The sequence below is a fragment of the Bufo gargarizans genome, unplaced genomic scaffold (genome assembly GCF_014858855.1).
Source record: "Bufo gargarizans isolate SCDJY-AF-19 unplaced genomic scaffold, ASM1485885v1 original_scaffold_1743_pilon, whole genome shotgun sequence".
In the NCBI taxonomy this organism is placed as follows: domain Eukaryota; kingdom Metazoa; phylum Chordata; class Amphibia; order Anura; family Bufonidae; genus Bufo; species Bufo gargarizans.
Genome location: NW_025334491.1, coordinates 20,449 through 47,456, shown reverse-complemented (window position 1 = coordinate 47,456; position 27,008 = coordinate 20,449). Strand labels below are relative to the sequence as shown.

At 45.4% G+C, this 27,008-nt stretch overlaps 1 protein-coding gene across 1 annotated transcript in view; it reads left to right on the top strand.

The window, feature by feature from the left end:
• Positions 1-11,862: 11,862 nt before the first annotated feature.
• Positions 11,863-27,008, top strand: part of LOC122923569 (C-type lectin domain family 2 member B-like) — a 31,478-nt gene continuing 16,332 nt past the window's right edge. The window contains exons 1-3 of the mRNA XM_044274415.1: positions 11,863-12,170; positions 15,596-15,646; positions 23,330-23,410. Coding sequence (XP_044130350.1) covers positions 12,113-12,170; positions 15,596-15,646; positions 23,330-23,410 — 190 coding nt within the window. The 5' untranslated portion in view covers positions 11,863-12,112. The remainder of the gene's footprint in view (positions 12,171-15,595; positions 15,647-23,329; positions 23,411-27,008) is intronic.

Sequence of the window (27,008 nt, the reverse complement as noted above, 5' to 3'; positions counted from 1 at the left end):
TATGTGCATGCGCAAATGCACTATAAAGAAAGTATATTGGTATATAACACCCCACTTCAATCAGTTTTTTTGGGGAACGACTGGTATATCACACCAGTGATTTGTTCCAATAACGTTTGTCCCGCTATATACCTGCAGTATCGCAGCAGAACCGCACACAACTCCCGCACAATACAAATGCACTATAATATACTGTCTAACATAGAAAGTATATTATAACATTGTACAAGGAAGGCAATCCATTAGAATATACATAAAGATAAACCGTAACCTTTAATAATGTTACTATGAGGGTCCATTCACACGTCCGTAAGTGTTTTGCGGATCCTCAAAACACGGACACCGGCAATGTGCATTCCGCAATTTGCGGACCGCACATCACCGGCACTATAATAGAAAATGCCTAATCTGGTCTGCAAGAATAGGACATGTTCTATTTTTTGGTGGAAACGGAAGCACGGATGCGGAAGTGCGGATCCGCAAATGCGGATGTGGATCCACAAATGCGGACAGCACATTCCGGCCCCATTGAAACAGAATGGGTCTGCACCCGTTCCGCAAAATTGCGGAACGGATGCGGACCCATTTTGCGGACGTGTGAATGGAAAAGATATCCCTCAAAATGAAAATAAATTAAATTATTAAAGTTAAGCAAATAGCATAGATGTGGTCGGCAACAACAAGTGCTCGGCGGCACCAAATCAGAAACCATATGTCCTACCACAATCCGGGGGGTTCCAGTGCACATTCATAAATCCCGGATGGAAAGCAAACACCATCTATCCCTGGGCTAGATGATGATGTGGTATTGGAGGACAGGGTGGGCAAAGAACTGTCGCTGATATTGCCCTACAGGGGGTGCTATTCTGGCCCTGATAGCCTAACCACAGACCACCCGCCCTGATAAGAGTGACCCCGTCCGGAACCTTACCCTATATAAAAATGGCCCTAGTAAGCCCCTAGCCCCTAGGCCCCTGACTTCCAGGTGATCACTATATAGATCTATGCGTTTTTCACTCATTATAAAAGTATATTATAAGTATATCGCACCCCTCTGTGTATCACACCTATCGATAGCACACCTATACCAGTCCTTAAAAATACTTTTGTGGCCCTATTAGCTAGCGTTTGGTGTCCCTAACAGCCTGTCTCCACACAGCAACCTCTCCCTACACTGGCAAAAGACTGAATGTAAAATGGCAGCCAGATCGGGTATATTTATAAGGTATGTCCATGTGCTGAAACGTCTCAATTGGCTGTCCTGTACCTCCTGATGGATGTGTCATGGGTCAAAGTTCTTCACAATGTAAAAGAATATGGCGGGCGCGAATATCTCCATATGTTGGCATGTTCGGCGAATCGCGAACACGCAAAGTTCGCAGCGAAATGACCGCCGGGCGAACAGCAAGGCCATCTCTAGCCATCATCACTTTATCCACCTTCATACTTTGGTCCCCTGAAGAACCAACGATAACAAAACATGTCGCGACAGGTTTTTAACTGAGTTTATGAAGTGCTTATACAGGGCCTTACATTACAGGTGACATCAGAGGGTTTAGCCACCGAGAAGTAGGGTTGCCCCTTTTGGGGAGGGTGCTCCTCCTTCAGGCAGGGTTAGCTGCAGGGGATAAGATGCACCAGAACTGATATGGCTTCTGGATATGCTTTTAGTTTATCTTTTGGTTCCCACATATGCACGTGGGCATAATTTATATTTAACATAGTAACATAGTAACATAGTACGTAAGGCCAAAAAGACATCTGTCCATCCAGTTCGGCCTGTCATCCTGCAAGTTGATCCAGAGGAAGGCAAAAAACCCCTGTGAGGCAGAAGCCAATTTTCCTCACTTTAGGGGAATAAAAATTCCTTCCTGACTCCAATCAGGCATCAGAATAACTCCCTGGATCAACGACCCCTCTCTAGTAGCTATAGCCTGTAATATTATTACGCTCCAGAAATACATCCAGGCCCCTCTTGAATTCCTTTATTGTACTCACCATCACCACCTCCTCAGGCAGAGAGCTCCATAGTCTCACTGCTCTTACCGTAAAGAATCCTCTTCTATGTTTGTGTACAAACCTTCTTTCCTCCAGACGCAGAGGATGTCCCCTCGTCACAGTCACAGTCCTGGGGATAAATAGATGATGGGAGAGATCTCTGTACTGACCCCTGATATATTTATACATAGTAATTAGATCTCCCCTCAGTCATCTTTTTTCTAAAGTGAATAACCCTAATTTTGATAATCTTTCAGGGTACTGTAGTTGCCCCATTCCAGTTATTACTTTAGTTGCCCTCCTCTGGACCCTCTCCAGCTCTGCTATGTCTGCTTTGTTCACTGGAGCCCATTAATTATTTAATAATTAATCTTTTTTTTTTTTGTATTTTTGATATTTTAACTGTACGATCATTAAAAGTTTTAGAGGGTTTTTTGATACAGTGAAATTTCATGATATCCCTCTCAATGGGGAGAATACTATTGAGTCAGAGAAAATCCTTCCATTAACAGTAGTGGATCCTGTGGCTCACTGATGTTGCCTCCCATATAGCAGGTCCTGGGTTCAAAATCTGGCAGAGGCAATCTGAAAGAAAAGATAGAATGAAAGTTAAATAGTGCAGAGCATGGACTCCTAGGCATGGCTACTGAAAATTACTGGCACTTTAAAGGGAACCTGTCACCAGTTTTATGGTGTCCTAACTAAGGGCAACATAAATAAGTGACTGATTCGCTTAGCAAAATGCTGGGTCCCTTTCTTTAATTGACCCAGTCAATCTACCAACATCTTGTATTGAAAAGCTCCAGCTGATAATGATGAGTCCTGAATATTCATGAGCTCCTGACTCTCCCCGCCCACCTGCTGCTGATTGACAGTTTGTTTCCATAGGAATCAGCAGCAGGTTTGCAGGGGAGTGGCTATAGCTCTGAATTAAATATACGCTGGACTCAATGACATCATGCCGGACTCGATCAGCTCATTAGCATGCGGCATGCGGCATCTTTGTGTGTATATTATGAGGTAACCATCTGTCACACCAGTAAGTGAATACATCTAAGGTACTTTTTAGTAGTTAATGATTGTATATAATTAGTTAGATTATAATCAAATATCCACATGACAGGTTCCCTTTAAGCACCCAGTCAGGTTGCAAACCTAATGTCAACATAAACAGCTACATTAACACTTACTTAGGAACACACATACATCTATGTGCACACAAGAACCCATATATAAATTTTCAACGGGTGCCTCCATCTAGGACCCTCAATGTAACGCGACCTAGGTATAGGAATGCCTAGTGATATGTTGCAGCCTAAAATGTCCCTTTATATGTGTCACGGTGCTCCTACCTGGATACGACTGGACCCCAGGCTTTGGCTCCAAAGCAAAAAATAGGGGGAAAAATTGAGGGATTTGAAAGAAATATTGAGTCCAGACCTTGTATGTAGTTGAACAGCAGCTTTACTTTGGTAAACGTTCATCAGAAACAATCTTTAAGCTATGTCTTGGTCCCAGCAGGCTTTAGCATTAAAACTGGCAGGCAAACTCGACTCTGCTACATATGTTTCTCTCTGGCTCTGCTGTACTGACAAGCTGGCTGTATATGTAATTCAGCTTCTTCTGCTTCACCTTCTCTCTGTAGTCTGACTCTTAAGTTATGCCAGGGAACTATGCTACTGGCTTCTGAGGCTCTAAGTTTTGGCCTCCATGGCCAGCAGAGCTGAGGGTGCTCTAGCTGGCTTGGACACGTCCAGCAGAGACGTGCCCTGCACACCTTCCCTTGGCAGGGGGTAAATTGGAACTCACTAACTTTGGTCCCCACCCTTCCTCCAGGAAGTGGGGCTCTGGGCCTGGACTCTGGGGTGTTACACATTCATGTGCAGAAACCTTGTGTCTGCGTAGATCTTTCACATCAATCCGTATATGCAGTGTGAAGGTGGGGCAGAGCAGGGATCTTTACTTTTAGTTTGTGCTGGTGAGGGAGAAACGTTGTGCTCAGTTTCCCCTACTAATGTGATTGTGCCCACGAATTGTCATAAAAAGCCCCCAAATATGCTGCATTTCTGGCGCATAATTTCACATCATTTTCAATGTCACCTCAAAAAGAATAATCCACATTGTCTAGCTCAACTGTTTCGCTTTTTTCCAAATGAAGGAGAAGTGGCTTAGTGGAAATTCCAAAATAGCTTTTGTGTAAAGTAAACCAACCAATAGCTGGTGTGGTGGCAGCATCTAGCCCTGCAGCACATTTGTCTTACAGCACGAGCTGCTCTCCTTCCCGTCTACGGGGCCTTTAAAGTGTAATTGCCGTTTCATTTTGTATACCGTACCCTAATGGTATAGTACACCCTGCTGTATAAATGCTGTTGTGCTTTATAAGTTAATCTTTTTCAGCTTCACCTCATAATAACACCCAGAAATGTGTGTCGCCTCCACATGGAGCAGCCTCTTCTCACAGGGTTGTCATAAGATATAAACAAGATGGCAGAAAGTGGAGGGGGGGGCTGCTTCAGATGCTGCTTTCTCCTGAATGGTAGCAGCTGGAAACATGCAACTAGTCTCGATTGAAAGCTGACATTCTAGGCTTTCATACAAGACCAGAATGACAAAGTCCAAGCAACAGAGGAGAAATAACCTGTTAGAAATCGAGGCGGGAATAACAGCTGGTAAAACCTGCTTTCACTTTCACTTTAAGCTGCATTCACGGCATCCTGATTTCTATCAGTGATATCTCCCCCTGTACTGAACAGATTGCTGCTATTCTGGCATTGTCTGAAAGCTTGGAATGTCGGCTTCCAAACAATATGAAGCCCATATCTCTAGCTGGTACCAAACCAAGGATATGAACAGCTAAAGCAGCCCACCCCCCTCCCTGTCAGGGTGGAGGAGAATGAGGGAGCAGCTGCAGAAGCCATTTTAGGAAGATGCTGAAATAGAGGCACAGAGAAGTAGGGTTGCTAAGGGCTGAATACAGACATCAGAAAGGTAAAATTAACTAAAAAATAAAGCTTCAAGAAAATAACGCAGATTTTCGTGTGGATTTTGCTGCATTTCAGCACCAAATCCACACCAACATGCACATGTGTTACTTGCGGATTTGCCCCAGATCTCAACCTTTGCACTGAGAATCCACATAAACATTCGTCATTCATCGGACTTCAAATCTGTACGGCAGGTTGATTTGTGCACAGAAAATGTCTGCACTGTGTATCTACTTAACTGGTACTGTGGATTTCCTGCATGAGGGTCAATCAACGAAAAAACTATTCAATCAGTGCTTATTTAAAAGGCCTTCACCCTGGCCTATGGATGCTGTATAAGGCATGAATGATCACTACGATCCTTCATTCCCCATAGACTTCACATCCCCTCTGCTGCCAAACAGCGATCACTTTTATAATTGCATAAAAGATGCAATCCGTTAGTTTGTCTGCAGAAACAAATCACTTGAATTAAATGCCAGCTGATATTGTTCTAAATCATGGTATGGACCTAACACAACATGCAGACCCATACAGATGACAACCCGGTCCACACATGGTGGAGGGAAATAGTTCTACATGCGTACGTGCTATTTAGATCTAGAGGCCAGACAAGAACATTCCTACAATTTCAAGAGGTGGTGATAAAGGCCCTAATTCTTCCAAACCAAGCAATGGAGGGTCCCACTGACGAGAGACAGAAAGAAGGGGAAAGAATCCGCGGAAGCAAGCAGAGGACGGCAGAGCAGACGACTGAATAGTTTCTTTTGTAAGTAAATAGTTTTATTATAAATGTATCCCTGCAGACCGCAATTCTTTCGTATTTTGTAATCTTATTGATATATACTTATTTTGTTTTTGCCCCCCCCATTTTTGACTGTGGTATTTTTGTGCCCCCCCATATATTGTTCCTAGAGTCGCCACTGGATATAGATATATATATATTTATAAGCAAATATTAGACTCTAACGTGTAGTGTGTTAATAAATACCTTTTATTTAAGCACAGTGTGTAGTCTTGTGTAGTAGTAAGGCGCCGCAGGTAGTTCAGTGTAGAGTAAGGTAATCAGTGGTGTTTGTTGTTTATTTAGGCATAAATAGGCGGGGTCATCACTAGACGACTCATGCCTATTTATGAATATTAATTATTGAGATTTGCATAAATATCAATAATTAATATCCCCCTTTAACAGTGAGACACCTGTTTGCTGAAAAGTACCCTTTCCACCACTTAAAATGTTTGTGCGGGGGTGCTCTTTCCAAAATGGGGTCACTTCTTGTTTTTTGTTTTTTTTCTGGGGCCTCAGAATTTTTTTAACATGCGACATAGCACCTAAAATCCATGTCTGTTTATTCAGGCCTGCAAAAACCATATTTTGCACTTTGCCTCTAGAGCCCTGCTGTGCGCCCATACAGCAGGCTACAAGCACATGTGGGGTGTTGTCATATTCAGGGGGAAATGGGTAGCAAAATGTGGGGACACGCATCTGATACCAGAAAGTGAGTTGAAAACATTCCTGGATGCATCTTCTAACCTGGAGGGGCAGTATATCTATGAAGAGCTCCCAGCATACCAAGAATTGCTTCACATGGATTTCCTTCCTGGAAGACGCCTCTACCCAGTTCATCTTCATTAAGGAGACTTTCTCAAGAAATAGCTTAAACGGAGGGGGTGTAGGGTCGATCCACATGTGGAGGATAGTCTTGATTCCTGCTGCTGCTATCAGACATAACAATTTACCACTACCAGTGGTGCACCGTGTACTGGTCGGGTCAATGTATCTAAAGATGGCCCATATAGGGTCCAGAGGTGCTGCTGATGTTAAATTGGTGGTGGTTAACATGTGAATTTTAACCACATTTTAACCACATTTTAACCACAGCCACAAACAAGGGGAAATGTCTGCTCCTGTCTGTTTACACCCAGGCAGCTGGTGATTTCTATTATATAAGCCCCTGAAAATCACTTTATAACTGAATTGGTGCTTAAAAAAATGGTTTTGGAAATTTTGTTGAAATTTTGAAAAATTGCATCTAAAATTGTAAGCCTTCTAACGTCCCAAATAAATGAAATGGCATTTACAAAATGAGGCCAACATAAAGTAGACATAAGGTGAATGTAAAGTAATAACTATTTTGTGAGGTATCACTATCTGCCATAAAAGCAGAGAAATTCATATTTAGAAAATAGTGAATTTTTGGGCTTTTTAATAAAAAAGATATTGCAAGGATCTGTACACAATTCCTGGAAGCTGAAAACATCCCAGTTCTTGCATGCCCAGCATACTCACCAGACATGTCACCCATTGAGCATGTTTGGGATGCTCTGGATTGGCGTATAGCGTGTTCCTGCCAATATTCAGCAACTTTGCGCAGCTGTTGAAGAGAAGTGCATAACAACCTGATCAACTCTATGCGACGGAGACGTGTTAGGCAAATGGTGGCCACAGCAGTTACTGACTGGTTTTCAGCCCCCCCCCCCCCCCCCCATCAGTAAGGCAAAACTGTGCACATTTTTAGAGTGACCTTTTATTGCATGCCAATTGCACGCTCCCTCAAACTTTGCGAAATCTGTGGCATTGTGCTGTGTGATCAAACTGCACATTTCAGAGTGGCCTTTTATTGTGGGCAGTCTAAGGCACACCTGTGCAATATTCATGCTGTCTAATTAGCACCTCGATATGCCACACCCGAGGTGTGATGGATTATCTCGGCAAAGGAGAAGTGCTCACTAACGCAGATTTAGACAGATTTGGGAACAATATTTGGGAGTAATGGGTCTTTTGTGTCTGTAGAAAATGTTTCAGATCTTTGAGTTCAGCTCATGCAAAATGGGAGCAAAACCGAAAGTGTTGCGTTTATATTTTTGTTCAGTGTAGGTTACAGCTAGTGATGAGCAAAGTATTGAAAATTCGATTTGGCTGCTTTGCCGAATTTTACACAAAAATTAGCTTTGTGACAAATTACTTCATCACGCTGCGCATTTCTCTGTAAATAGTGGGTGCAATGATAGGGAGTAGAGGTTACACCGCTGCCCGTCATTATACCACTCAAATGCCGCGTTCATAGCTGATCACAGCATCTGACAGTAATACAGCTTAAAATAAAAAATAAAATCATACTTACCCTCATCCATTTGAGTGCGACTAGCCAGTGGCCGCCATCTTGATTGAAGATCCAGCGCAAAATGTTGTGTGGCCCCATCACGTCTGCCGGTGTGATGACATCATACGTCACCGCGCACTGGATTTCGTACGAGATCTTCAATCAAGATGGCAGCTGCCGACTCTTCGCGCTCAAACAGATGAGGTAAGTTTTTATTTTTTACCACCATTCAGGGAAAATTGATTTGCTACCACGAAGCCCGAGGAAATTCGACCTTGCAGCAAATCGAATTTTCCCTGAAATTCGGATAGAATTCCACTTTGTCCGGATCAGTTCGCTCAACGCTAGTTACAGACACATTTTTATTACTTGAAAACAGTAACATGTTGTTAAAGGGTTAAAGTGTTTCTGTCATCAGAATTAACCCTATTAAACTAGCTGACATTAGAGATGTGCTAATGTCAGCTAAACTTAATTAGCCTATTCCTACTTGTATCTATGCCCCCGTTACGCCAGAAATCTAACTTTTATAATATGCTAATTAGCCTCTAAGAACAGGGGGGGTGTTGCCCCTGCTCCTAGAAGCTCCGTTCTCCCACCTCTGGACGCGCCACGCTGCACTTGATTGACAGGGCCAGGCAGCCTTGGTCTCCTCCTGCCAGCCGTGTTTGCCATGTGTCTCGAACCTGCACCGTCCCGTTCAGTATTCGGTCTTTACTCATTGCGCCTGTGGCGAATACTAAACGGGACGGCGCAGGCGCGAGACATTTGGCAGACACGGCCGGAAGGAGGAGACCAAGGCTGCCTGGCCCTGTCAATAAAGTGCAGCGGGGCACGTCCAGAGGTGGGAGAACGGAGCTTCTAGGAGCAGGGGCAACGCTCCTCTGCTCCTAAATGCTAATTAGCATATTATAAAAGTTAGATTTCTGGCGTAACGGGGGCATAGATACAAGTAGGAATATGCTAATTAGGTTTAGCTAACATTAGCACATTGCTAATGTCAGCTATTTTAATAGGGTTAATTCTGATGACAGAAACACTTTAAATGACTCCGGGCGACTAATCTCATACTGAGAACACATAAAAAGGGATGTTCCACATCAAATTCAGTCCAGTCCATTTGTGGGTGTTAAATGACCTACATGTGGGGCTGGCGTCAGCACCCTGTATACCCAGGCAAGTGCCGAGGCCCACTGTGCCTGCTCCTGCAGCCGTGTTCTGGTCTTCCTCAAACTGGCTGTTCTGAATTTTAGGGCAGCTTACCCCAGCAATGCAGACAATTTTTACTAAGTGCACTGCTGGGGTGGGGGCGGCCCCAGGACTCAGAACAAGGTAGATTAAGTTTCCTACTGGGCTAAAGGACCTTCCTGATGTCATCCGCCCATGTGACCAGTGGGGGAGGAGCCGGAGGAGCAGATAGCTGTGTTCCTGTACAGAGATGAGCCAGGCTGGAGTGTGGTGAGGCCTAGCTGTGTGTGTCTGTCCCTGTGTGTGTGTCTGTCCCTGTGTGTGTGACTGTCTCTGCGTGTGTGTGTGTGTCTGTCCCTGTGTGAGTGCCTGTCCCTGTCTGTATGTCTGCCCCTGTGTGTGTGTCTGTCCCTGTGTGTGTGTCTGTCCCTGTGTGTGTGTCTGTCCCTGTGTGTGTGTCGCTGTCTGTATGTCTGTCCCTGTGTGTGTCTGTCCCTGTGGGTGTGTCCCTGTTTGTGTGTCTCCTTGTGTTTGTGTGTGTGTGTCTCTCCCTGTGTGTATGTCTGTCCCTGTGTGTGTGTCTCTCCCTGCGCGTGTGTCTGTCTGTCCCTCTGTGTGTGTCTGTCCCTGTGTGTATGCCTGTCTCTGTGTGTGCGTCTGTCCCTGCGTGTGTGTGACTGTCCCTGTGTGTATGTCTGTCCCTGTGTGTGTCTCTCTCCCTGCATGTGTGTGTGTGTGTCTCCTCCTGTGTGCCTCCCCCTGTGTGTGTGTGTGCCTCTGTGTGTGTGTCTGTCTATCCTTTTGTGTGTCTCTTCCTGTGTGTGTGTGTCTCTCCCTGTGTGTGTCTGTCTGTCCCTGTGTGTGTGTGTCCCTGTGTGTGTGTCTGTCTCTCCCTGTGTGTCTGTCTGTCCTTGTGTGTGTCTCCCCCTGTGTGTCTGTCTGTCCCTGTGTGTGTGCCTGCCCCTGTGGGTGTGTGTTCCTGTGTGTGTCTGTCCCTGTGTGTATGTCTGTCTCTGTGTATGCGTCTGTCCCTGCGTGTGTGTGACTGTCCCTGTGTGTGTGTCTGTCCCTGTGTGTATGTCTGTCCCTGTGTGTGTCTCTCTCCCTGCATGTGTGTGTGTATGTCTGTCCCTGTGTGTGTGTCCCTGTGTATGTGTGTGTCCCTGTGTATGTGTGTGTCCCTGTGTGTGTGTCCCTGTTTGTGTGTGTCTCCGTGTGTGTGTCTGTCCCTGTGTGAGTCTGTCCCTGTGTGCGTTTGTCTCCTCCTGTGTGTCTCACCCCCTGTGTGTGTGTTTGTCTGTCCCTGTGTGTGTGTGTCTGTCTGTCCTTGTGTGTGTCTCCCCCTGTTTGTCTGTCTGTCCCTGTGCGGATGTGTGTGTCTCTGTGTGTGTGTGTGTCTCCGTGTGTGTGTCTGTCCCTGTGTGAGTCTGTCCCTGTGTGCGTTTGTCTCCTCCTGTGTGTCTGTCCCTGTGCGGGTGTGTCTGTGTGTCCTTGTGTGTGTGTGTGTGTCTCTCCCTGTGTGTCTGTCTGTCCCTGTGTGTGTGCCTGCCCCTGTGTGTGTGTGTCTCCCTGTGTGTGTGTCTGTCCCTGTGTGTGTGTCTGTCCCTGTGTGTGTGTGTCTCCCTGTGTGTGTGTCTGTCCCTGTGTGTGTGTCTGTCCCTGTGTGTGTCTCTCCCTGTGTGTGTTTCTCTCCCTGTGTGTGTGTGTCTCCCTGTGTGTGTGTCTGTCCCTGTGTGTGTGTCTGTCCCTGTGTGTGTGTGTCTGTCCCTGTGTGTGTGTGTCTGTCCCTGTGTGTGTGTGTGTCTGTCCCTGCGTGTGTGTGACTGTCCCTGTGTGTGTGTATGTCTGTCCCTGCGTGTCTGTCCCTGCGTGTGTGTGACTGTCCCTGTGTGTATGTCTGTCCCTGTGTGTGACTGTCCCTGCGTGTGTGTGACTGTCCCTGCGTGTGTGTGACTGTCCCTGTGTGTGTGTGTATGTCTGTCCCTGTGTGTGTGTGTCTGTCCCTGTGTGTATGTCTGTCCCTGTGTGTATGTCTGTCCCTGTGTGTGTCTATCCCTGCGTGTGTGTCTCTCCCTGCGTGTGTGTCTGTCCGTGTGTGTGTCTGTCCCTGTGTGTGTGTCTCTCCCTGCGTGTGTGTGTGTGTCTGTCCCTGTGTGTGTGTCTGTCCCTGTGTGTGTGTCTGTCCCTGTGTGTGTGTCTGTCCCTGTGTGTATGTCTGTCCCTGTGTGTGTGTCCCTGTGTCTCCGTGTGTGTGTCTGTCCCTGTGTGTGTCTCCTCCTGTGTGTCTTCCCCCTGTGTGTGTCTGTGTTTGTCTGTCCCTGTGTGAATGTGTGTGTGTGTCTGTCTGTCCTTGTGTGTGTCTCCCCCTGTGTGTGTATCTCCCCCTGTTTGTCTGTCTGTCCCTGTGTGTGTCTCTCCCTGTGTGTGTCTGTCCCTCTGTGTCTGTCTGTCCCTGTGTGTGTGCCTGCCCCTGTGTGTGCCTGCCCCTGTGTGTGTCTGCCCCTGTGTGTGTCTGCCCCTGTGTGTGTTTCTCTCCCTGCGTGTGTGTTTCTCTCCCTGCGTGTGTGTATCTGTCCCTGTGTATGTATGTGTCTCACCCTGTGTATCTGTCCTTGTGTGTTTCACCCTTTGTTCCTGTCTGAACTAGAAAAACCACTGACATTTGAGCAGCTAGATCTCTGAAAACAAGATTGGATAATGAGATGACTGTTGAGGCGTTGCTTGGGTGCTGACTGTTTGTGTGTGAAACGAAACCTATGCACTCCGTCTGGATTCTTCAGCAGAGAGAATCAGAATATGACCATACTCTGTCACTAGAAGACTACAAAATCATAAACTATGGGAAGGATTGAAGAAGAAAAAGCCGCTGTGAATGTTCTCATAGAAGACAAAGCTGGTGAGACTCACTGAGTGTGCGTATGAGTGTGCGTCTGTTCACCACCCGCTCTCCTCTGAACAATAGATCTCTGTATACATTTCTGTCCGTCTCTTCAGCCTTCACTCAATCTCTGGCTCTATGGTGTCTCCAGAGATGGCCGTACACATTAGATAGAAGGGGGCTGAGGGTTATACAAACACAGAGAAGACAATGGTTGGCACTCCACTGGGTCGTGTGGTTGAACATACACTGCCATACACATTTACCTCTATATTGTCATACGTGTCCAATGATATCAGGAGATGGACTCCTCATCTTTCGGGGATTGTTCTTTGATGGAAAGATTGTGGAATCGTGATCAGACCAACATTTTTAAACACATATGACCGTCTGTCATCAATTGGCTAAAATGATTGTTCACAAATTAATATCACCCAAGGAACATTTGTTAAAATTTGTACATTTTCATTAACTTTAGGGCTCATGGGCACGACCGTTGTTTCTGTCCACATCCAATCCCAATTTTTTCGCTGATCGTATGTGGGGCCGCAAAAGATCCTGTGTGCTGTCCGCATCCATATATCCGTTCCACAGATATAATAGAACATGTCCTATTTTTTGTCTGTTTTAAGGACGGCAAAAACGGCTACGGCCGTGTCCATGAGCATTCAGTAGAATGGGTTTGAGGACCTTTAGTTTACTCTCTCTCACACTCTCTTTGTGCGTTTCCTCTCTAGTCTCAGTTTCTTCTCTCTCCACCTCTCCACCCTGCTTGCTCTGATGTTCATTGCTGCCTAAGGCTAGGTCTACATGACGACATTTGTCGCGCAACATTTTGTTGCTCCAATGTCGCACGACAATTTTTATAATGATGGTCTATAGTGTCGCGCTGCGACTGCGACGCAACAGTCGCAAAAAATCCATTCAAGATGGATTTTTCTGCGACTGTTGCGTCGCATTATGTCGCATGTTGCAGTGCGACACTATAGACTACCATTAGGAAAACTATCACGCGACATTGGTGCGACAAATGTTGCAGTGTAGTTGTTTGGCTTTCCGTTTGAAAGATCCCTTCAGGGCTCTCCCAAGCGGTCCAAAACGGATCAGTTTTGCCCTAATGCATTCTGAATGGAAAAGGATCCGCTCAGAATGCATCAGTTTGCCTCCGATCAGTCTCCATTCCGCTCTGGAGGCGCTGCCTGCAGCGTTTTGCTGTCCACTTGACGAAACTGAGCCAAACGGATCTGTCCTGGCACACAATGTAAGTCAATGGGGACGGATCCGTTTTCTCTAACACAATCTGGCACAATAGAAAACGAATCCGTCTCCCGTTGACTTTCAATAGAGTGTATGACGGATCCGTCTTGGCAATGTTAAAGATAATACAAACTGATCCATTCATGACGGATGCATGCCGTTGTATTATTGTAACGGATCCGTTTTTTCAGATCCATGACGGATCCGCCCAAAACGCGAGTGTGAAAGTAGCCTTAATAAAAGGTTGACTGCAGTGTTCTTTGAGAGGACGATGGACAGAAAGTCCAGAGAAGTTTCCAAAACCAAGATGACTTCTTTATGTCATGTATCTCCTGATAAACGTATAGATGAGACAGATATGAGCTGCTGCGTTTTTCTAGCTGCTGTTCCTTTAATGGATTCCGGGAATTCAGTACTTGTGCTTCCGTGAAATACAATTCCTCTTTGTATCCGCCCTGTCCTGTTAACCCTTAGCTAGTCACGTACAGCATTTATATAAGCAGCTTTTGGCCAATATCTGACGGCCATAATAAAGGCACATTTTACGTCCACTTTATTGCTGCAAAACACTTCCCTTGGTTCATATGAATGAGACTTAGACCATAGAAGCAGTGATGTCCAGTTCACATAAACAGTGGAAGGTCCTAATGTTTTTACAGATGCAAAAATGGGCCCATATACAGACGGTCTGATATTCACCTCGGGGTATGTGGGGTACTTAGGGGGTTTGTTTAATGAAAAAAACAATAGACAAAAGGTAAAACAACAAAACCTGAAAATAAAGAGAATGAAACCTGATCACTTTACTATAACATATCTTACTAAATGTAAGAAAAGACAAGAGTCTGCAGACCATCCGGTGTAACAAATGTTAGTTTTCTTCTGGATCTACTGCAGCATTCTCCAACCTGTGGTTCTCCAGCGATATTGGACATGTTGAGAGTTGTAGTCTTACAGCTGCAGAGCATTAGGTTACAGAACACTGGAAGGACTTTGCCCTTGTTATATTGTCCTAAGGGCAGGAACAGTCAGAGCAGCTGAGACCCTGTGGTGGCAATGGCTGTACAATATAGTACTTATGCTTTACTCACAATGCTCTGCACCCATTGACTACCACATGTGGGCAGGGTCTCTGCCTCGTGGCAGCTGCTCCATCTAATTTTATCATCAGGGAACAAACTCCTGGAGAGAAGTCTACCAGCTGCTCACCCCTCCAACCACAGTAGAAATGAAACTGGATTAATTCACAGTTTTCTTGCTTTGCCACCATTTTTCTGTACATTTTTTTTTTTTTACATTTTTTTTGTGTTGCCCAAAAATGCTGTGGTCAGATGTTTCTTTAAAGTCTGTAGTAAAATATGAGAATGGCTACATTAGCGTGGTTTTATTTTTGGTCTTTTTGGAGCTTTTGTGTCATTTTCCCCCTATTTTGGGCATTTTTTAAGACAGTATGGCTAAGGCTACATGCACACGAACGTATTTAGTTTTCCGCGTCCGTTCGTTTATTTTGCGGATAGGTTGTGGACCCATTCATTTTTATTAAGCTGTTAAAAATGCGGATAGCCAACCGTTTGTTTTCCGTGGTTCAATTCCACACAAAAAAATAGAGCATGTCCTTTTCTTGCACAAGCCCGTTGTGTGTTTTGCGGTCCACAAATTGCGGATCTGCAAAACACGGATGACAAATTGCGGAACGGCACGGACAGCCATTGATATAACTGCCTATTCTTGTCTGCAAAACGGCCAAGAATAGGACAGGTTATATTTTTTGGGCGGACCACGGAACGGAGCAACGGATGCGGACAGCACACGGAGTGCTGTCTGCATCTTTTGCGGCCCCATTGAAGTGAATGGGTCCACATCTGAGCCGCAAAAACTGCGGACCAAAACAACGTCCGAGTGCATGAGGCCTTAGTCGGATGTGTTTGTGTCCCTTTAGTTTACTTCTCTGCCTGGTGCAGTCTTTCTGTATATGTCTCTCTCACTCTCTTTGTGTCTTTCCTCTCTCTGATCCGTTTCTTCTCTCTCCACACTGCCTCGTCCCGACTAGATGTTCCTCACAGCTTTAACCCTTACATCTCCTGTGGACTGCACACTAATTCTAACCCTGCTATTACTTAATATATTCTATTACTATTTTTTTCTATGTTGCTCTTTAAGATTAAATTTTTAATTTTTTTTCCCAGGTCATTTAAAAGGCACACAGAAAATGCCTTGGCTTACATCACCTTACACAGGTACAAAAATACACGATGCACCGATCTAATTGTATGTAACCTATTGTGTGGGTTGAATTAAACAAAGGTTGACTAGAATGTTCTTTGAGGGGGCGATGGACAGAAAGTCTAGAAAACTCTCTAAAAACCAAGGTGACATCTTTATTTGTCATGTTAAACAAAAAGAGGAGTGCAACGGGTGTGACTGGGCGCGTAAGGGTTAAATGCCAAATGCCGTCTCACCTGGAACTGTTGTGCACATGGATCCAGTGCGGTACCAGCATACAAAGCTCTGTGGCTGCAGCTTGTCTCGGCGCCTGGGAAGGTCCTACCATAGAAGAAACGCACAATGTTGTCCAACGCAGGAACAACAGAAGACACCCGTTTTCCCTTTGTCACTCTCTCCCTTCTGTGAGGGAACGCTCCTTCCTCCTCCCTCATCCACTCACAAGAGAGAGTAACTCCAAAGGCGTTTTCTGTTGCTCTGGCGTTGGGCCGTTGGGCGTTGCCTCCCGTTTCTTCGCTTTTATTGCTGCTTCTCTGAAAGCTATATACAGCTGTGTATGTGTCTCTCACGCTCTGTTTGTGCGTTTCCTCTCTAGTCTCAGTTTCTTCTCTCTCCACCCTGTTTGCTCTGATGTTCATCGCTGCCTTGAAGGGCCCCAGTCAGCAGATTTGTACCTATGAAACTGGCTGACTTGTTGCTTGTGCGCTTGGAAGCCCTTTAACCCTTACAACTCCCGTGGACTCCATACTGAATCTAGACCCCACTATTGCTTGATATTCCCTATCACTATTTTTTATGATGTTGCAATAGCTTTTTAAGATCCAACTTGATGTGGACGTGCGGCTTAAATAAATAAAAGGTGGACTGCAGTGTTTCTTGAGAGGACGATGAACAGAAAGTCCAGAAAACTTTCCAAAACCAAGATGACTTCTTTATGTCATGTATCTCCTGATAAATGTATAGATGAGACAGATATGAGCTGCTGCGTTTTACTAACTGCTGTTCCTTTAATGGATTCTGGGAATTCAGTACTTGTGCTTCTTTTGAAATACAATTCCCGTAAAACAAGTTCTTCTGCCTTTCTGCCTCTCTCTTGCAGCTCTGCCCTGTTAACCCTTAGCTAGTCAATTTCTGATGGGAATAAGCAGATTTTTACTGCAAAACACCTCTCTTGATTCATCTGTACTAAACTTAGACCACCATAGAAGCATCAGTCCAGTTCTGATAAACCATGGAGGGTCCCAATGCTTTTACAGATGTAAACATGGACCCATATACAGACGGTCTGAATCTTACCTTAGAACATTTGGGGTACCGAGGGGGGTTTGTTGGCTTTGAGATGTCTTGAGATGAGTTCTAGTGAAAAAACAACAGCTAAAAAGTTATGGCCGAACTGGGAGCAAAGCTTAGGGGAGGCCAGCATGACGGGGGTTTGGCTCAGGGAGACCCCAGTAGTAGTGATAGGTTAGTTAGTTAAAGGGGGGTGGATTATGGAGATCAGGGGGTTAGGGATTGGTTAAGTGGAGTTTAGGGGTGGGGGTTGAGGGGATAAAAGAAGGAGACAGGGAGAAGAAGGGTGCCATTTTAGGTGAGGAAAAAAGAGAGTAGTGAGTTCACATTATTTAATCTAAAAAGCGTACTGATGGAGCAACTGGAGGACACCATATGGTGTCTTCAGGAGGCTGCGGAGGTTCGGGGTCTTGGCTAGGTCCAAGAGCAGCTGCAGCATCTATTCAGGGGGGTGGTTGAGGCTTCTGCACCGCCTCAGCACTTGGCATCCCGGCCGCGGTAGACCAGGCCGCCGGCGCGCTTTAGCCCATAGTCCCCCCCCCAGGGGCTTAGCGCCGATGACGGAGCCCTACCTAGGACCCTCCACGCCGGGGACCAGCGGGGACACTACGAGGTGGCCGGGCCCGTTCACCTCCTTCATCTGGATGTGGCATGGATGCGGGACCAGGAGCAGTACGCACCTTCTCATGTCCTGGTGAGGGAGGTGCCCCCCCGCGTGATCATGGCGGCAAAAGACACAGGGCTGCTGTGGTGTCGGTGAAGGTGTGCAGCAGGCCCCATCACCATCTTCCAGCCTGCAGCCAGGGAGAAGCTCCGCCCCCTCTGTCCTGTCCATGGAGGAGAACAGCTCTAACGTTCCTGGTAGGAGTGGAGCCAGGGGGGGCAGCGTCAGGATGAAGTCGAGCGGTGCAGAGGACTGGATTTTTGGATGGTGGTGTCACAGCACCCAGGTGAGATTTCTTGGGGACCCTTAGCGCATGTAGCGGCGTTTAGTGGGTGAGGTGGTGGGCCCCAGGCGGATTTGGGTAGGGGCTTAGGGCAGCTGCTGGGGGGATTGGAAGGCCTACTGGCGGGTTGGGTTATGGCAGGGTTGTCCCCGTTTCCGGCGTGGGGGGTGACAGGGGACCTGAGGGGTCTAACATGGGGCGAGGTGGTAGTGTAGGGTCAAGGAGCACTGTGGCGTCGGTGAAACCACAGGCAGGCTGGGGAGCGGACAAATAAACAGTGCCGTTGGATGATAAAGCAAAGAGGGAGGTATATGTCTGCTTTGAGGGTCCATTGGGGGCTCATTTAAAGCAGGAGGTAAGGGAGCGTATTTGGAGGGGGAGTATGTGGAGATTTTTTCTTTGCTTCCATTGGATAAGTTTAACCTGTATATGTTACGGAAGGACGAGGGCAAAAAAGAGGAGGAGGAGAAGTGTAGATATCGTATGATACCGCTGACTTTTCAGAACTGGCTGCAGGCGTTTGCGATATTAGAAAGTGTGATAGGGGAGAAGGTGCCGGAGTGCTGTTCAGGAGAGATGAGGTGGGACCACAAAGATATAGCTTTGTGGCTGAAGGGGACGGCACCTGTTAGGTCAGGGCAGTCCTTTTGGGGGGACTCGGGAAGTGGGGGGCAAGCCAGTATTGCTGTTGCGTCCGCAAAGGGTCTGTGCTTCTCATTCAATAATGGGAACTGTAAATTCGGAGCTAAGTGCAAATTTAAGTACAAATGCTCCACATGTTGGGGATCTCATGCAGGTGTGGTTTTTGCCATCAATACACTGTCTTCTAAATGTGAGAGGACAGTTTGATTGTTGAGGTATTTGGTGTTGTGCTGTATGCCCTTTAACATTTGGTTGAAAGCAAAGCACATTCCTGGTAGAAACAATGATATAGCCGACTCTTTTTTTCAGTGGAGGAAATTTCGGGAGTTGGTTCCATCGGCAGAGCAAGTAGGGACCCCTTGTCCTCCACACTTACGGGACCTTCTGCTGGATTAATAGCTGATAGTATCCTTAGTTCTGTTGCACCTAGAACATGAGCTTCTTATGCAGCCTCATGGAGGGATTGGTTGTTGTTTAGTCAATCAGTTCAAGAAAAACCGTCAGGTAATTTTGAAAAGTTAGGTCTGCTTTTTGTTTCATCGCTTATGTCCAAAAAGTTTTCTTGCTCTCATATTGCTAAGATACTGGCTAGAGTGTCATTCTTTCAGAGGTTATTTGGTCAGGTACCTCTCTCTAATTTATTTCCAATTAAGCAGATGTTAAAAGGATATTGCAAGGCTAATGTTAATGCAGATTTGAGACCTCCTATTTCTTTGGATTTGTTTGAAAAAATGTTGGTCATTCTTCCTAATGTTACTAACGATCAGTTTGAAGTGATTTTGTTTAGAACGGTTTTCATCTTGGCATTTTTGGGGGCTTTTAGGATCGGGGAGTTGGTAGCTAGTTCTAAGTCTTCTGATTCAAGTCTTTTGGTTTCTGGTAATTCTGGTAATTTTTAAGGACATGGTAAAAATTTGAATTAGACGTTCTAAGATAAACCAGTTGGGCCGGGGTCAATTTGTCTAATTTGTTTTTGTGTCCAGTTAGAGCTGTGACAGCTTGGCTGAAAATTAGACCGTTATTGGACATTCGTTCATTTATTGGGCTCAGAAGAGAGCCGGGAAGAGACTTTACTCTGAGAACTTATCCTTTGAGTCCAATAAAATGCATATTTTTGGGTTTGGTGTAAGGGGTTTGAAATAGAAGGACCTTCTGAATGAGATTAAAAGACTAGCTGTTAGAAGGCCTGCCCCGTATGTTTTGCATCCTGGGGGTAATGACATACGTAGGTCGTATTAAAACTTTGGATTTAATATGGGAAATGAAAAAAGATATGGCCCTGTTGAAATGCTTATTTCCGGATGCCACTCAGTTTTTTTTTCTGAGATCGTCCCGAGATTAATATGGTCTGCTAAAGATGGCTTGGTTTTCAATAAGATTATAAAGTGGATCAACAGGGCCATGTCAACATTTTTACCAGTTTTAGGAGGTTTTAGTTATAGACACGTTGATTTGGAAGGCTTTGTTCCAGGACTATACAGATCTGACAATGTGCACTTGTCAGTTGTGGGTCTGGATATTTTTAACTTGGTCTTCAGAATGCGATTGAGAAGTGGCTGTGTTGCTTTTTTGGGGGGGGCCATGCTCTTTTAGAGGCATGGCTTGAGGGAATTTGTCGCCCAGCTAAAGCTGGGTGGACTTTTGGTCAAGATTCATTGGTTATTGATGAGATTATTATCTATTTATGGTTATTTATTCTTTATGGATTATTAATTAAATATTTATTGGTGCAATTTTATGGGTAACCCCAAAATAATGCAACACGGCCTTATTTATCCAAATATAAGTGTTATTTATTTAGAGTATTTAGTGTGTCACCATGGAAATGTCATTTGAACAACAAAGCTCACTATTCCCATCCCATATCTTCTTCAAGCTGGAAGATTTTCTTGAGCTAGACACTTAGGGGGGTCATTTACTTTCAGAAATACATCTAAATTAGGCGTCTTTCTGGCGCCGCAATCTGCGACTTTTTCTCGCTCGCACCAGGTCTACACTAATCATTTTCTACACCTGTTTTAGGCATAGAAAATAGTCTAAATCTACGCCAGTTAATTAATGTACCCCTTAATATCTAAGAAAATAAACCAGAATTAACATATGATGAAAATTCACGTAGTGTATTAAAAGTGATACTTGTAACTGCGGTATGGAGAACAGCCTCTAGAACATAAGAACACTCATCTGTAAGTAGGAAAATCGCGCTCACGTAAGAAACAAGATCCATTTTAAATAAAAGTGTTTGTTCTATTTATTCTAAAGGAACGTAAACTGATCTTGAAATGAGATACTAGATCTGAGGATAGGTCATCAGTATACAAGTCTAGGAAAACCCTTTTAATGATATAGGTGTTGGGTAGGGTTACCACCTTTCCCAACAAAAAATACCGGCCAAGTTAAGCCACACCCCAAAAGGGGTGTGGTTGTGGGGGTGGCTTAACACGGGGCATTAAGTCACTATCATACTGTGGCTCCCAATAATATTAATGCCACCATTAGTGACCCCCAGAATTAATACTGTCCACATTAATGCCCCAGTAATATTAATGCCCCATTAGTTCGCCCCATTAATAGTAATGCCCCCATCCGTGCACCACAGAATTAATGTCCCCATTAAGAGTAATGGCCCATTAGTGCTTCCTGTAAAAATAATGCCCCCATTGTGCCCCCCAGTAAGAATAATGCCCCCATTAGTGCACCCCAGAATTAATGCCTCCCAGGAAGAATAAAGCCACTATTTGTGCCCCCCAGGAATAATAATGCCCCTATTAGTGCCCCCCAGTTAGAATAATGCCCCATTAGTGCCCCTAGTTAAAATAATGCCCCCATGAGTGCCCCCCAGTAAGAATATCCCCATGAGTGCCCCCATTTAGAATAATGCCCCCCATTAGTGCCCTCAGTTAAAATATTGCCCCTATTAGTGCCCCAGTTAGAATAATGTCCCCCATTAGTGCCCCCCAGTTAGAATAATGCCCCAAGTAGTGCCCCCCCAATAAGAATAACGCCCCCCACTAGTTCCCCCTTATCTGCTTCTGCAAAAAAAAAACTTTCACCTCTTCCATTTGATGGCGCCGCTGTGAATGCTGCCTGCTGACTGGATGCTTAGGACAGGACCTGCACTACAGCGTAATGACGTCTCACAGGTCCTGTCCTCCAGTCAGCAGCGAGTGTTCACCGAGGTGCAATCAAATGAAGGAGGTGAGTTCTTTTTTTTAAATTAACACAGGGGGGAGGTAAAGGCTGCAATAATGAGCGCTCCACATTGGAAGCGCTCATTAGTAGCAGGCCTTGTAGGAAAATATCAGCAATTAACATTGCCGGTAGAAAAAAAAATTCCGGCATCGGCAGGGCCACTAAAATACCAGCCTTGCCGGTGAGATACCGGCCGGGTGGCAACCCTAGTGTTGGGCCTTAATAATTTCCTCTGGTGGGTCCTAGGAACCCCAGTCTGACACTGCTCAGAAGCATTGACTACAGATCTGTCCTCGCCATTACCTTAGTTAAGAACTTCAATTTCTCATGGATCCAATTCAACAACACATTGGAATATGCTAGAATACCCTTGAGGGACTGCAATTCACATCATAACCACTGGGTGGCAGCACACACACTCCTACAGAATAGAGATCCTGTGACACAATATTGTAATGGCGTGTTGTTTTAGACTGCTGGTACCAAAATGAGGATGGGGCAAGGGAAAACTAGGAAAAGGAAGCCACCGGCCCCCTATTAACTTTGAACAAATAAAACTCGGACAACTTAGTTTATAAACCAAACTTTTACTGGATGGTGATCGGCCACAGCAAATTGTTTCCTTATTACAAAACGGTATCAAAAACCCCACCTCCTCCACGAATCACTTCTCCGATGCGGTATACCACCCTGGGTCCCCAGGGCGTACGTTCGCCAATAACTGTTTACCACGATCTTTCCTTTCCAAATTCCGCCAGCTGTGACTTCTCTTCCTCCGTCAAGGAACCTCAAAAGAGAGACATCATTTTAATTCCTTCTTTTTTTTTTTTTTTTTTTTTTGTTTTAAATATATAAACAAAATAAAAGCAAACTGCAACCTAAGGGCGGGAGGGAGGGCAACACGGCTTACCCTGTCAAGAGGAAGTGCCAACCACTGTCCTCCCCTATATAAACCTGCCTTACTCCTCCCACCACCGTCTCCTCCTCCATACCCTCTCCACCTACATTTCCTTAACCCCTTACCTCCCTCTTCACTACCATAACCTAGGGGCCTATTCCTCAACCCCAACCAGGGAAACTAAGGGAGGGGGAGGGGGGGACCAACAGTCCCTCATCACCCTCCATACCCAGTCGGGTGCTCTCCAAAATGCTGGCCATCCTGTTACAGGTAGATGCATATTAGGACGTGTCTAGTCATGAGGACAGGTAAGGGAGAACACATCTGTATACTGTAGTTTCATGAAAACTTTCAGTAGTTGCCTTTTGACTGAAGTACTTTACATCAATATTTGAGCCCACAAAAAGGCACACTCTGTTAATAAATCAGGCGCCTTTAAGAAATCCTCTTAGCCAAGATTGCTTTATTGACACTTTTCAAAATTATTAAAGAAGGTACAAAACGTGCCATGTCATACATAACTGGTACTAGGATTCTGGCGTATTTTGGTGAGTAATACTCCCCCAGTGTCTCCAGAATAAGAGGATCAGCTTTGCCACTGGTAATACAAGGAGAAGGGGCTGAGAAATGATTTGGGCTGTAATCTCATATACATTCCATACATACTGTGTCTTCAGTGACATACTGTGTCTTCAACAAGTATCAATCAGACATGTTCTTCTATGCAGTGAGCCTCCTGTCCTGTATCCTGAATGTTATCCTGGTGATTGTGATAATCGTATTGGCCGTCCGCCCTGTCAGGAATACTGGTAAGTACAACCTTTAGCTAAAGTATTAAAACTATTTGAGATTTTTTACTTTAACATATTAAGCATCCTTTTCAGTGATGGAGAACCTGCCTATGTATATTAGTTAACCAGATTCGCCAGAATAGTTGTGTAATGTGCATTAGAAAAATGGCTGCAGTGACGAGCGCCAGTCCTTTTTTTAAACAGAATATTGGCATAATGGTATGACTGCCACTACTGTACTCATAGCACCTTCCATATGAATGTGTCTGGTACTGCAGCTAAGTCCCATTCTCTTGAATGGACCAGTACCAGGCGCAGCTGCTTGTACAGAGGTGTAGCTAGACTTTCCAGCACCTGGGGCAAGGATTTAGCATGGTATCTCCCCAAAACCCCTACCCTCGCCACAAACACCTTCCACCCAATTTCACAGAAAGAGGGATAACCTCGGAGGTGCGCACAGTGCACCACAGCAAATTTGTTTTACGCTAAGCCGCGCCTATAACTTCGCCCAATGCATAACTGTACTCAAACAGTCCCACTTACCTGATAAAATCTGTCATAGAGTACACGGCGATGTGGTGATAAAGGGATCCAGATATTAAAATTATTGTTTGGAGTAGGCAACCCCTCCCTTTCCATTCCTGTAGGGGGTCATCACCTTTTCCATGTCCTGTCCAGAGACCGGTCAGGAGAATGTAGCAATAAAAACCAGTAAGATGGTATTTGTGCCCTGAGAGAAGGAAGCCCAGGAGAGGTCCATCTTTATCACTCCTTTTGGGCTCTATGAATACGTAGTAATGCCCTTTAGCATTAAAAATGCACCTGCCACTTTCCAGCGCTTGGTTAACCAGCTGCTCGAGGAGTTTGAAGGGTTTTCCGTAGCTTACCTGGATGACATCGTTCTGTTCAGTCACACCTGGGATGATCACCTGATCCACCTGTCACAGGTGCTCTGGCAAATCCAAGGTCTGACAATCAAGCCTGGGAAGTGTCAGATAGCCATGGCAGAGGTACAGTACCTCAGAAACCGAGTGGGTCGAGGGACACTGAGACCCGAACCAAGGAAGGTACATGCCATTGTTGCCTGGTCCACTCCCAAAACTAAAAAGCAAGTGATGTCTGTGACGAGGGTACCCCAAGTAGAGTCCCCTTTTTAAATACACACACACTCACAGGCCTAGAGGCCCCCTTTATTCTGCTTTAAAAGAGAAATATTCCCTTGCTTGGAGCTGTGTCCTAGTAATTGAAAATGACACTTCCCCGTCATAAAGATAAGGATGGGATCTTCAAAAGCACCCCTGCCGAGGCTCATCGTAAAATACTGGATCCTGGGATAACATTAGCCAGACATTCGGACTACAGTCCCAGCAGGGGACCAGAGAGAGATGGGAAAGCAACCTATTGAAGGTTTGAGGGACTCAAACATAGTCATTTTTCATATCTCTGGTCGTAGGCAATATTCATATTTTTGCTTCCCCAGGCAACCAGACTTAACCATCACATAACGTATTAAGTTTTGTTTTTATCCCTTTTATTTTCCAAACTGTTATTTTGCACTGTATGTATATGTCTGTGTATTTTATGTAGTATTTTCTATGATAACCCCATTGTTTGTACTCACTGTCCCTTTTTTATATTAAAACTTCACTTTAATAAGAGCCTTCTTGTGTTCTAACGATTCCATGACCTTAGAAGCGTTACCGAGATTGATTTATTAATCCTGTGAATGCTAGCAGTTGTAGAGAGTACTTAGGTGTTATTTCATGTGTATCGTCGGCCTGATCTGACGAAGGGAGGTCCAGTGTTACCCTGCAGGCTCCCCTCCTGAATCTAAGTCCTAAATCTTGACAGACGGTAAAAATACACCTTGTGATAAATGAAAGAACCAACTGGTCCTACCTCATCCAGGGTTTTTTATGGCGTCGGTGTGATGTTCTCCTTGTGGCCCCTCACATTAGTTATATCCTCCTAGACAGTGGTCCCTTACAGTAGTTAAGTTCTCCTTGTTTCTCTCCTCACAGTAGTTGTGTCCTCCTTCTTCCCCCCTCACAATCATAATCTCACATTTTGCACGTAGTGTTCCCTCCAGCTCCATTAATAAAGTTTTAAATAAATATGCGTTTCCGCGATCTGATCACTTCCGGCGATCTCCAACAGCAGCAGCATGGCGCGGTCACACACATCGCACTGCTGGTGTAGGAGGAGGCTGGTTCCCGGGTTTGCACCGCTCCTCCCACACAGGCCAGTGTAAATCATTGAAGTGCCCGGGGTCACCCTCAACCCTCTGTGCCCAGGGCATGTAGCTCATTTGCACCACTCCCCCCCTCCCCGCCCCGCCATCCCTGCTACAACCCAGACATTGGTACAGTTTCTGGGAGTCAGAGCTTTCCAAAAAACACTGATAAGTCATCAATATCTGACCCCTTGAAATCTTTTTTAACATAATACACGATAGTCCTCCTGAAGCTACAGTAAGTAATATTTCAAGTAAATAACTTTTAGGTAACTTCTAACAGTCTTTATAATTTCTATAATATCTGCTGCAGAACATCTTTTTGAATAGTAAGCAGAGTTTCCTGTCCATCACTGTTGTGCGCATATAAAATATCCTATTGCTTTTAAAAAAGATCTGCAGCATCTGAGGTGTATAATATGTTCTGCAGCAGCTGGGGCACAGCACTGTATAAAGAGCAGGACTCCTCCAGGAAAAGATGAGCGGCACCAATATTAATTAAGATACAAGATATTTCTTTATTTTAGCAGATGAGAGAATATGCCTTTTAGGGCCCTTTCACATTTGCGTTCTTGTCTTCCGGCATAGAGTTCCGTCGTCGGGGCTCTATGCCGGAAGAATCCTGATCAGTTTTATCCTAATGCATTCTGAATGGAGAGAAATCCGTTCAGGATGCATCAGGATGTCTTCAGTTCCGGAACGGAACGTTTTTTGGCCAGAGAAAATACCGCAGCATGCTGCGCTTTTTGCTCCGGCCAAAAATCCTGAACACTTGCCGCAAGGCCGGATCCGGAATTAATGCCCATTGAAAGGCATTGATCCGGATCCGGCCTTAAGTTAAACGTCGTTTCGGCGCATGACCGGATCCGACGTTTAGCTTTTTCTGAATGGTTACCATGGCTGCAGGGACGCTAAAGTCCTGGCAGCCATGGTAAAGTGTAGTGGGGAGTGGGGGAGCAGAATACTTACCGTCCGTGCGGCTCCCGGGGACGCTCCAGAGTGACGTCAGGGCGCCCCACGTGCATGGATGACGTGATCGCATGGCACGTCATCCATGCGCATGGGGCGCTCTGACGTCATTCTGGAGCGCCCCGGGAGCCGCACGGACTGTAAGTATACCGATCCCCCGCTCCCCGCTCCTACTATGGCAACCAGGACTTTAATAGCGTCCTGGCTGCCATAGTAACACTGAACGCATTTTGAAGACGGATCCGTCTTCAAATGCTTTCAGTTCACTTGCGTTTTTCCGGATCCGGCGTGTAATTCCGGCAAGTGGAGTACACGCCGGATCCGGACAACGCAAGTGTGAAAGAGGCCTTATTCCTCCTTTCTTATAGGTCGAGATGTTGCCAATATATTTATGTGTAATGGTTATTGTATCTG